Source organism: Micromesistius poutassou, assembly GCF_964030765.1.
Source record: "Micromesistius poutassou genome assembly, chromosome: 8".
Taxonomy (NCBI): Eukaryota; Metazoa; Chordata; class Actinopteri; order Gadiformes; family Gadidae; genus Micromesistius; species Micromesistius poutassou.
This window is the reverse complement of record NC_140278.1, coordinates 20,884,157-20,896,656: the sequence shown is the minus strand read 5'-3', so window position 1 is coordinate 20,896,656 and position 12,500 is coordinate 20,884,157. Positions and strand designations below refer to the sequence as shown.

General features: G+C 53.5%; 1 protein-coding gene across 1 annotated transcript in view; it reads left to right on the top strand.

Moving 5' to 3' along the window:
* Positions 1 to 7,782, top strand: part of nek11 (NIMA-related kinase 11) — a gene marked incomplete at its 3' end in the record, with an annotated part of 15,163 nt that extends 7,381 nt beyond the window's left edge. Inside the window, 3 exon segments of the mRNA XM_084471105.1 lie at positions 7,369 to 7,496; positions 7,499 to 7,533; positions 7,729 to 7,782. Of these exon segments, the coding sequence (XP_084327231.1) occupies positions 7,369 to 7,496; positions 7,499 to 7,533; positions 7,729 to 7,782 (217 nt within the window).
* Positions 7,783 to 12,500: the final 4,718 nt, after the last annotated feature.

Below are 12,500 nucleotides of genomic sequence, written 5' to 3'. Positions count from 1 at the left end.
TTTTAATTGGGAGGCTTTTGGAGACCAAATGTTGAAACGAGGTGAGGGGTCTCTGAGTGCCCGGACGGCGCTGACAGACACGCCCACTCGTGATGTCGTAACAGACCGATTTTTCAAAAACGGCTTGTGACGGCTAATCACACTCACACCTGGGGGCACGTCACGGCGACCTTTAAAGCTGATATTGCGGTCGTTCAGAGTTCACCTATAGACTCTGCAACAACAAGATTTATCAATATTTTATTGAGAGTCTCCTGAGCTTTTCTTTTATCTGCTGGTTTCACAGCCTCACAGTAAAAGACAGAAACAGCCTGAACAGTATTGTCAACATCTGTTCTAAGATCACCGGAGTTAAACAAAGGGACTTGAGTTCTTTTTGCAATCGGCAAATCATTAAGAAAGCAGCAGGTATTTTGGCTTCTTCTGGCCATGTTCTTAAAAGTGAATTCTCTGTGTTGCCATCAGGGCGTCGCTACGCTTTACCTGCTTGCAGAACAAACCGCCATTCCAAGTCGTTCATCCCCTCTGCAATTCGACTACTAAATGCTCCGTAGTTGTGTATGTGTATTTGTTGTTTGTATATTACTGTGTCTGTATACAAGCTGCTCAAACTAATTGCCCCTAGTGGTAATTAATAAAGTTGTATTGTATTGTATAACCTCCCCGCCGGTCAGGAGCTGACGGGCGGGCCCTCAGGGGCCACAGTGTGGGGGGACCAGGTGTGACTCACAGCGCTCTCAGACGTCCTCAGGGGGGGGGGTTGTGCGTCTGCTGGGAGAGCTGAAGCATGGGGGGGGGGGGGGGGGGGGGGGGGGGCTACGCTGACAGGTGGACGCGGGTCACACTGAGTTCCAACCTCAAGGTGGACCTTCTTCACTTGCTGTGGTCTGTGGTGCCTGCGGTGACGGGTTCAGAACTAACTAATGTGCCGATTTAAAATGATTGTGTATTGATGCAAAGCATGTCGTTCTTTATTAATAGCTTTAATATCATTGAAATGCCGATGCGGACATGCACATTGTTTTGTTTTGTCACGTGTCGGCCTATCCAACGCTCCCGAGCTCATCCGAGGGACCTCGAGGGTCCAGAAATATAAATGGTCCTCATTTATGCAGCGCTTTTATCCAGAGCGCTTTACAGTGTTGACTAGGGCTGGGCGATTAATCGAATTTTGATCGCGATTTCGATTTCAGAGTGAAACGATCACCAAACGAATATAATCAAGTTGAAACGATTTAATAAAAAAAAAAAAATTAATAAAAAAAGAAATATATATATATATATATATATTATTATTTTTTTTTTTATTTATAGAAATTGCAGAACAGCTGGATTCATATCTGGACATTATTTTCTATTTGACCATTTTGTGTATATTTTTTTAAGGGGAAATTTCAAAGTTCTCATTTACAAAGTGTTTTTTTTTTTTGGAGAGAAATTATGAATAAATGCATCATGTTTTCAAACTCAAAAATAATCGTTTGAATAATCGAGATTTCAATATTGACCAAAAATAATCGTGATTATGATTCTTTCCATAATCGAGCAGCCCCAGTGTTGACTGTCATTCACCCGTTCACGCACACATTCACACACCGACGGCGGAGTCGACCGCGCAGGGCGACGGCCAGCGGAGGGGCAGGAGCAGTCAGGGTTAGAGGGCGTCTCGCTCAGGGGACACCTCCACACTCACAGCTAGGAGGAGGAGGAGGAGGAGCCGGGGGGGGGATCGAAACCAGCAACCTTGCGGTTACCAGCCGTCCCGCTCCACCTCCTGAGCTAATGAAAGCTAATATGCTAATGAAACCTGTGAGCAGAAGGAGCCGACCTCGTATCTCTTCTCTGGGAACGCTCTCTCTCTCTCCCCCCCCGCGGACCCAAACCAGTCTCCGTAACGTCCATTAATGGATACCATTACACAACTGGTGTCCCTAGTTTTCGGGGGGGGAGAACCTTTCCAACACTCGAGACGCCGCGGTCGTCGATGAGTTAACAAACCGGGGCTGAACCTCCCGCTTTATCTCCCGCCTCGGGGAAGAACCACCACCAGCAGCAGCGGCGGCGGCGGTGGCGGCGGCCCGGCTGTTGCTATGCAACGAGCGAAGCCCTGTTTGAAGGGCTTAGAGTTGTGCCGCGCGGAGGGACGGGGGTTCTGAGACGCACGGCGTCTGCGCCAACGCTGCCAACGTCTTAATGAGCAGAGCAGTGCCAGCGCCGATGGGTGGGGGGGTGGGTGAGCGGTTTAGAGCGGTTAGTGCAGCGAGACGGCAACGCTCGGTGGAACGCGTCGTGTGAAGGGGATAATGCTGGTCGGCTGGTAAACGGCGAGCAGGGGGGGGGGGGTGGCTCGCGATTGGAGGGGCTGTGGTGTCAGCGGGGCGTCCCCCGGTCCTGATGCTGGACCTGTGGTCTTGGTGTGGTGCACGCCGTGTCAGGGCGAGGGCGTTATGGAGCACGTTCAGTGGACACACACCCTGGAGAGGGGGAGCCCTGGAGCACACACACACACAGCTCTGTGGTGTGTGTGTGTGTGTGTGTGTGTGTGTGTGTGTGTGTGTGTGTGTGTGTGTGTGTGTGTGTGTGTGTGTGTGTGTGTGTGTGTGTGTGTGTGTGTGTGTGTGTGTGTGTGTGTGTGTGTGTGTGTGCGCGCTCCAGCCCTGTCCCACCGACAGACTGCTGGCCTAAATTAAACCGTCCCAAAAGCCAAATACTTGAGAGCAGAGTCTCTATAAACAAGATTCACAAAACGGGATTTATGTGAATAGATTAATAGGCACACATATTTGTAGATGCTCACAAGCACATCGATTAACAATTCTTTGCGTTTGTGAGTCGTTTTGCGAGTGTTTTGTTTTGATGAGTCCGTGAGCAACAGCTCCGGGAGTGTACAGCAGATGGAAAAGACAGAAACAATGAAATGGTTTTAATGAGCTGTAACGAGACGGGGTTCCTGATGACAGCAGTGAGGTCTGATCCCTGTGAAGGTGTTATTGTAGCAAAAGTCTTGAGCATGCGTACACTAAAGCCACAAATGTGTGACAGTAAATTAGAAGTCATAAATATTTATTTTCGTGGATCCCCACGAATGTTGAATATGGGATCCAAACTATTTTCGAATGATTTGGGGGGTATGGGGGGTGGGGGGGGGGGGGCAACATCACACAGGTGGCGCAGTATCCGAGTCATTTCTGAACTTATATATTATACATATTATACATATTAATATATATTATGGCGACCATCAAAATACATTGAATGACACTTGCGGCATGTTGATGCAATAATTTGGGGGGAATTCAGTTTAACTAACTAAGTAATTTCATTTGACATAATGTAAGATACCCACCTCCGTCGTGTAGGATGCTCTCTTCTCTTCTTTCAAGACTCGAATCACTTTTGCCACCTAGACGTGTTGCAAAAGTACCCGCAGGAAAAACAACAGCTGAGACTCGTAGCAGCAGATTCGAGCAGTTGTATCGATGGACTTGTGCTCGCTGAAATGCTCAATGAACATAGCGATCTATATAATTTAATTTGTGAGGAAATATTTCACAGATGTGCAACTTCTGATGCATTAGTTCACATTTGGGTTTACGAATGCACAAATGTTGTGCACGTTCTCAGATTATGAAACACGGGTGTGCAAATGTGTTTTGCGCCAACTGCGCTGCAATGGATTGTAGCAAAAGTGTCAAGTGCACGACTCTTTGAAGTTGTGATGCACAGGATAGGATTTATGCACCTGCAACAAAGGACTTGTGAACTCGTAGCCCCTATTTTGTGTTTACAATGGTAGAAAAAATATTTACGACTTCAACTTTACTGTTACACATTTGTGACTTTAGTGTACACATGCAACATAAATATTTACGACTTCAACTTTACTGTTACACATTTGTGACTTTAGTGTACACATGCAACATAAATATTTACGACTTCAAATTTACTGTTACACATTTGTGACTTTAGTGTACGCATGTTCAAGACTTTTGTTACAATAATACCTTCATAGATCCCCTGCTGTTGGGGCCAGGAATGGCGTGTTTATGGCGTTCGACTCCCAGCCAAAAGGTTCTGGGTTTGAACCCCAACGTCCACAGTCCACCTCAACCCCCTCATTAATGGCTTCAGTCCCTTTTGGATAAAAGCTGAACAGTTCTGGTGAGGAGCGAGTGGGCCGGTGATGTAACACGCTGCTCCCTCTTCATACCGGACTCCACGAGCGGAGGCAGAGGGAACGCGAGCTCAGGGCCAACGCTGCTCTAGCATGAGCTAGCATCAAGCCCTGTGCTTCCCATGCCAGTGCTGAACGCTAACCTAGCACTAGTGCTGGCTCACTCGTCGTGCAGCGCCAGGCTTTCCTCCACACCACCCCCCCCCCCCACCCCTCACAGCTCACCCTACTTGACCTTTAACCCTGCTCGCCATTGACCCTTCAGGCTCCAGTCCAATGACATCACAGCTCTGTGATGACATGCAATGAATTCAGCACACAAGTGGGGCAAAGCAGTCCGAGGTGATTCTTCTCACAATAGCTGGTTCGCTGAGTTATTGAAAATGTGCTAAAAGTGCTGGAAGAGATTTAGATCTGAACCAAAAAACAAAGAGCAATATTCTCCTCATCTCTCAGAGATATCTCTGGGCAAAAAATGTTGATGCAACATGAATGCAAGAAAGGAACGCTGATAGGAGCGAATGATGCAGCATCCACGCCGGATACATCCAGTGTGGCCAGGATCCGTTCCTACTGATGGCACCACTCTGCTCCTTCTCAGCACTGTCTTGTAGTCTCTGTCTTGTTTTTTTGTAGCTACTCTCACTGTAATTGAGTGCCTCCAGTGTTCTGGTCTTGAGTTGTAGAGGAGGCAGAGGAGGAGGAAGAGGAGGAGGAGGAGGAGGAAGAGGAGGAGGCGGCGGAGGAGGATGAGGAGGAGGAGGAGGAAGAGGAGGAGGAAGAGGTGGAGGAGGAGGAGAGGGAGGCTGACGGGGAGGTGGTGGAGAAGGGGTGGAGGATCTGGGTTATGAGGGGAGGATAAATGATCTGGTGGAGGAGGAAGAGGAGGAAGAGGAAGAGGCATTAGAGGAGGAAGTAAAGGAGGAGGCGGAGGTGTTGGAGGGGAGAGGAACTGGACCACCGCTGGTCCTGTGCCATCGCTCCCTGATGAGCTCCCTGAGGAGAGGGGGGAGGGGGCAGGAGGGGGGGACCGGTCTGGGCCGGTTCTCTGCTATTCTGGGCCCTATTAGCATAGCAGCATTAGCATAATCTCCCCCCCCCCCCCCCCCCCCCTCCTGTAACCCGGGGAGGAGGCGGCAACAGGCGGCGTGCGCAGTGGCCTCCTCCCATCAGGCCTCGCCGCCGCCCTGACAACGTAACGGACCGCCGCCGCTGACAGGACGCCAGCGCCCCCCTCCTCCCCCCCTCCTCCCCATCCCTCCCCTCCCCCCTCCCACCACCCCCAGGCTGCGGGGGGGGGGGAGGGGCGGGGCGGGGTTCCTCCCTCTGTCCCTGTCGCGCTGAGAGGAAGTCGTCATCACGGAGGACGTTCCAACTCTGCGTCGTGGGGGCGGTCCCACGCTCATTCATAATTCTTTATCCGGCGGAGCTTTGTGAATTATGAATGCGTGTGCGGCGGCCGGCGGTGGGGGGGGGGGGGGCAGGGCTGCGTCGGACGCTCGCTGCAGCCTATTGCGTATGCGCCCTTGAGCAAGCGACCCTGACCCCCCCCCCCCCCCAACGGCGCCCTGGTCACAAGGAGCTGAAGTCACATGGAAGTCAGGCTGCTTTGGACCAAAGCGTCTGCTGTATTATAACTGTGGAGCAGTGCACCAGCGGAGGGGGACGGGGAGGTCACCTGACCGGGAGAAGCACCACAGACGAGGGGATGATGATTGCTCTCACATCTCACACCGCAGATGTTCACTTCCCCTCAGCACCAGCCGCTTGGAATTCTCCTCTGTGTGTGTGTGTGTGTGTGTGTGTGTGTGTGTGTGTGTGTGTGTGTGTGTGTGTGTGTGTGTGTGTGTGTGTGTGTGTGTGTGTGTGTGTGTGTGTGTGTGTGGGGAGCTCTCCTCCGTCGCCTCACGGCAGCTCCTAGGATGGCGACGCCGCTAACCCCCTCGAAGAAGAAGAAGAAGAAGAAGAAGAAGAAGAAGAAGAAGAAGAAGAAGAAGAAGAAGAAGAAGAAGAAGAAGAAGAAGAAGAAGAAGAAGAAGAAGAAGAAGAAGCCGCCTATGCTTGCTGCAGCCGTCGGTCTCTGACAGCCCCCCCATCACGGCCCCCCACCAGAGCGCCCTGCGGCTGACCACAGCAGCCCTGATAGCTCATTAGGCCGCGTCAGAGCCCTCCTGCCTGCGGAGCGGCAGTGTCCCTGGGGGGGGGGGGGGGGGGGGGGGGCTGGCGCTCCGCCGCTGGGAGACCAACCAAACCGCTGGCTTATGATGGGCTCCACATGAAGGACTCTTCATTAGTGTGTGCGCACGTCTCACAGTAGACAGCGCTTCAGACTGCAATGTGTGTTTATTAAATCATTATTAAATAGATGTACTGTCTGTATGTTTCATTTAACGGAAGCTTGGATTTAATATCTGCTTTGACACTGGAATATAAATTTCATCATATAAAAATGGAAGCGTTAATACCTTATTTAATGACTCGTTAAAACGTGTCTCAATAACACAGCAGAGAGCGTGGTCTCTAAACGGTTGACCTGGTATTCATCCAAAGTTTTCCTGTTTTTAGTTCAATTTAAAATTCAAAACCTGTGAAACATTCCACCTACAAATACTTCCAAAGCACGCCCAACACAACTCGATGTCCTGGTAGGAGGAGCTGGGGATTTGATAGTCCCCTCCAGGTCAGACAGAAGAGCTCAGCATTACTCCGGACCTCCTGGTGGGAGGGTCTGGCGTCGTCCCGTCCTCTGCCCACGGACCAGCCCTCACCCCTCTCCTCCTGGCCTCCCTGTGGTCCTCCTTCGTGGTCGTTCTGATGTTTCGTCGCCAAAGGTCAACGAGTCGTATCACGGGATGGTGACTAGTTGCAAATTAACCTGTAAGTGCTGGTCGTGCAGGAGCATGGTGTATGTATAACATATGACCTGCTCAACTCGTGAAGGTAGGTGAAGGTAGCAGGGTCTAGGCTGGTGACCTACTTAATACCTCTGGGCCCCTCATTGTTCTCCCATGTCCTCACCACTACACGTTCTCCATGTCCCCCCTCCACAAGGTCCTGAAGGAGGAACCTCATTGTTCTCCATGTCCTGACCCCTCCATGTTCTCCCATGTTCTCCCTCCAGGGGGTCCTAAAGGGGGGGACCTCATGTTCTCCATGTCCTGACCCCTCCATGTTCTCCCATGTTCTCCCTCCAGGAAGGTCCTGAAGGAGATCCCTCTGGGGGACCTGCGTCCCAACGAGACGGTGCAGGCATCCCAGGAGGCCCGGCTCACTCTCTCGCTCCACCACCCTCACATCCTCCGCTTCTTCCACAGCTTCCTGGAGGCGACGCCTTCTGCATCATCACCGAGTACTGCCAGGTACACCCCCCCCCACCCTCTCCCCCCCCCGCCCTCCCTGCTGCTCCAGGACCACGGCTGGCACTCGCCTGGGGGCAGGACACTCTGCTGGGGGGATGGGGTGTCGGACAACACCAACCTCAAAGGTTCTGGGTTTGAACCCCAGCGTCCAAACGCTACCTGTTCAGATGTGCCTGAGCACGGTGCTCCCTGAAGCCCTACCTGCCCCCTAAGCCCTACCTGCCCCCTAATCCCTACCTGCTCCCCTAAGCCCTACCTGCTCCCCTAAGCCCTACCTGCTCCCCTAAGCCCTACCTGCCCCCTAAGCCCTACCTGCCCCCTAAGCCCTACCTGCTCCCCTAAGCCCTACCTGCTCCCCTAAGCCCTACCTGCCCCCTAAGCCCTACCTGCCCCCTAAAGCCCTACCTGCCCCCTAAGCCCTACCTGCCCCCTAAGCCCTACCTGCTCCCCTAAGCCCTACCTGCTCCCCTAAGCCCTACCTGCCCCCTAAGCCCTACCTGCCCCCTAAGCCCTACCTGCTCCCCTAAGCCCTACCTGCTCCCCTAAGCCCTACCTGCCCCCCTAAGCCCTACCTGCTCCCCTAAGCCCTACCTGCTCCCCTAAGCCCTACCTGCTCCTCTAAGCCCTACCTGCCCCCTAAAGCCCTACCTGCCCCCTAAAGCCCTACCTGCTCCCCTAAGCCCTACCTGCTCCCCTAAGCCCTACCTGCCCCCTAAGCCCTACCTGCTCCCCTAAGCCCTACCTGCTCCCCTAAGCCCTACCTGCTCCCCTAAGCCCTACCTGCCCCCTAAGCCCTACCTGCCCCCTAAGCCCTACCTGCTCCTTGATGTCATTAAGGAGGTAGTGATCTTGATGGCGTACCTCTGAATGTCTTCATTATGAGTGGTAGAGATAGTTAACAGTGGTAGTAGCTTCACCTTGAGGCAGTTCAGGACAAGCAGGGTTTGGGTATTGCAGGGTTTGACGGTTTGACGTCACCTTTGATCTGTAAGTGATTCAATTCAAATTTGATGTAGAGACTGCTCTGATTCCCGTCAGCATCGCGTTGAGAAGCGAACGTACGGCAAGGCGAGGTTGTTGATATATATATATAAGGCCCTACCGAGCTCAGCTGTAGAGACACGGGAGGGTTTCAGAAAACGGGCCGAACATTGTGTTTGTATTGGCACCCTGGCCGGGACTTAAAAGCGAGCGTTTGAGGTGCTACCGAGGTCACAGAGGCTTTGGGTTGGGAGGCTCCTGAAGACGGCCAGTCTTGGAGGGTTAGATGTTTTATTCATCCAGGAGTTGATCCGTGCTATCGCTTCACCACCGTGTAGGATAGCAGAGATTTCTTCAGTAGTGACTCACTATTCCCCCAGACAGTAGCTTTCTTACCAGAACATCAAACCACAGCAGATAGACTAGATGGCAGCAGATAGATTGGTTATTCAATATTCAAACTCTATTCTATGCGGGATGGAGAGATGGAGCCAATTTGGTCCAATCAGAAAGAGTTGCTGGGCAGTTTCTATGGAAATGATGCGTCCGCTTGTTAAAGGAAGCGTCTGGCAGGTGGTTCTCCAGGCAGGGGGTCGGAGCGTCTCAGTGGTCTGTCATCCGACGGACGTCCAATTAAACAGCCGCTGTAGGCCTGCAGAGCCTCCACGTCTCACCGCACGTCGTTCTCTCAATTATATTCCTCTTCCTGGTAGGAGGGCGCGGGGCGGCGTGCGGCTCAGGAGGCACAGCGGGGTCGGCTGCGTACCGGAGGGTCGCTGGTTCGATCCCCCGGCTCCTCCTCCTCCTCCTCCTCCTCCTCCTCCTAGCTGTGAGTGTGGAGGTGCTCCCTGAGCGAGACGCCCTCACCCTGACTGCTCCCTGACTCCCTGTCTCCTTGCATCGTTGACTCCGCCGTCGGTGTGTGAACGAACGTGTGCATGAATGGGTGAATGTCGTCCATTCACCGCCGTTCCCTTGGCGGTCTGGGATGGGCACCTCCTCCTGGAGACCGTCAGACCGCTCTCTAGGAAACGCTGCTCTAGCGACCGCTGAGGGTGGGGGTGATGCTGTCTTTGAGGACCACGCCTTCTGAGAGCTGGTTGGAAGCGGTGTTAGCGGTTAGTTATCACCCGCCCAGATCCCACCCCCACCCCCACCCCTTCAGCAGCCTGTCCACTCCCCACCCCCACCCCCACCCCTTCAGCAGCCTGTCCACTCCCCACCCCCACCCCCACCCCTTCAGCAGCCTGTCCACTCCCCACCCCCACCCCCACCCCTTCAGCAGCCTGTCCACTCCCCACCCCCCACCCCCACCCCTTCAGCAGCCTGTCCACTCCCCACCCCCACCCCCACCCCTTCAGCAGCCTGTCCACTCCCCACCCCCACCCCCACCCCTTCAGCAGCCTGTCCACTCCCCACCCCCACCCCCACCCCTTCACCAGCCTGTCCACTCCCCACCCCCACCCCCACCCCTTCAGCAGCCTGTCCACTCCCCACCCCCACCCCCACCCCTTCAGCAGCCTGTCCACTCCCCACCCCCACCCCCACCCCTTCAGCAGCCTGTCCACTCCCCACCCCCACCCCCACCCCTTCAGCAGCCTGTCCACTCCCCACCCCCACCCCCACCCCTTCAGCAGCTTGTCCACTCCCCACCCCCCCCCCCACCCCTTCAGCAGCCTGTCTTATTAATAGAGCGCCTTTCACACGCAAGGCACACTGAGCTCCCCATAAACCACGTCATTCAGTACATTAACACTGTGGATAAAGTAAAACAAGTGTGCATAAAAGACTAAATAATAAAAGCACAAGTTAAAAGTAGCAAGCACCACCTAACCCTACCAAGCACTACCACACCACTGCCTAACTACCAATCTAACCCTAACCCTAACCACACCACCGCCTAACTACCAATCTAACCCTAACCACACCACCGCCTAACTACCAATCTAACCCTAACCACACCACCGCCTAACTACCAATCTAACCCTAACCCTAACCACACCACCGCCTAACTACCAATCTAACCCTAACCCTAACCACACCACCGCCTAACTACCAATCTAACCCTAACCCTAACCACACCACCGCCTAACTACCAATCTAACCCTAACCCTAACCACACCACCGCCTAACTACCAATCTAACCCTAACCCTAACCACACCACCGCCTAACTACCAATCTAACCCTAACCCTAACCACACCACCGCCTAACTACCAATCTAACCCTAACCCTAACCACACCACCGCCTAACTACCAATCTAACCCTAACCCTAACCACACCACCGCCTAACTACCAATCTAACCCTAACCCTAACCACACCACCGCCTAACTACCAATCTAACCCTAACCCTAACCACACCACCGCCTAACTACCAATCTAACCCTAACCACACCACCGCCTAACTACCAATCTAACCCTAACCCTAACCACACCACCGCCTAACTACCAATCTAACCCTAACCACACCACCGCCTAACTACCAATCTAACCCTAACCCTAACCACACCACCGCCTAACTACCAATCTAACCCTAACCCTAACCACACCACCGCCTAACTACCAATCTAACCCTAACCCTAACCACACCACCGCCTAACTACCAATCTAACCCTAACCCTAACCACACCACCGCCTAACTACCAATCTAACCCTAACCCTAACCACACCACCGCCTAACTACCAATCTAACCCTAACCCTAACCACACCACCGCCTAACTACCAATCTAACCCCATCTCTCTCACACTCTCACTCTTTCATACAAGCATGCATGCTCACATCACTCACTCACTCACTCACTCACACTGTCTCTCTCTCTAAATCTCTCTCTCACTCCCTCACACTGTCCCTCTCTTTTGCACTCTCACTCTTTCACACGCAGGCACACACACACGCACGCACACAGACACACACACAAACACACACACATACTGTTCCACTCCTTTTAAATTCATCAATTTGTCGTGAGAGGAGAAAGAAAATGAAGTAGAGTAAAGTGAAATGAAATATCTCACCACCCGTCCCGACCTCCTCACCTTCTCTCCCCATCATCCTCTCTAGCCCTTTCTCTCTTACACCACACTCCCTTTCTCTCACCCACCTCCACTCATCATTCACCTCCCTAGCCCCCCAGCCTCACATTCCCTCCCTTCTTCCTCTCCTCTCTCCCCCCTCTGACTCAGTGAAGCTCGCTCTCCCCCCTCTCTCTCTCCTCTCTCTCTCTCTCCTCTCTCTGACTCAGTGAAGCTCTCTCTCCCCCCTCTCTCTCTCCTCTCTCCCTCTCTCCTCTCTCTGACTCAATGAAGCTCTCTCTCCCCTCTCTCTCTCCCCTCCCCCCCTCTCTCACCCCCCTCTCTCTCCCCCTCTCTCTCTCTCCTCTCTCTGACTCAGTGAAGCTCTCTCTCGCCCCTCTCTCTCTCTCCCCCCCTCTCTCTCCCCTCTCTCTCTCTCCTCTCTCTGACTCAATGAAGCTCTCTCTCCCCCCCCTCTCTCTCTCCTCTCTCTGACTCAGTGAAGCTCTCTCTCGCCCCTCTCTCTCCTCTCCCCCCCTCTCTCCCCCCCTCTCTCTCCCTCTCTCTCTCTCCTCTCTCTGACTCAATGAAGCTCTCTCTCCCCCCCTCTCTCTCTCCTCTCTCTGACTCAGTGAAGCTCTCTCTCGCCCCTCTCTCTCTCTCCCCCTCTCTCTCTCTCCTCTCTCTGACTCAATGAAGCTCTCTCTCCCCCTCTCTCCCCCCCCTCTCTCTCCCCCTCTCTCTCCTCTCTCTGACTCAGTGAAGCTCTCTCTCCCCCTCTCTCTCTCTCCTCTCTCTGACTCAGTGAAGCTCTCTCTCGCCCCTCTCTCTCTCTCTCCCCCCCTCTCTCCCTCTCTCTCTCTCTCCTCTCTGACTCAGTGAAGCTCTCTCTCGCCCCTCTCGCTCTCTCCCCCCCTCTCTCTCCCTCTCTCTCTCTCTCTCTCTCTGACTCAATGAAGCTCTCTCCCCCCC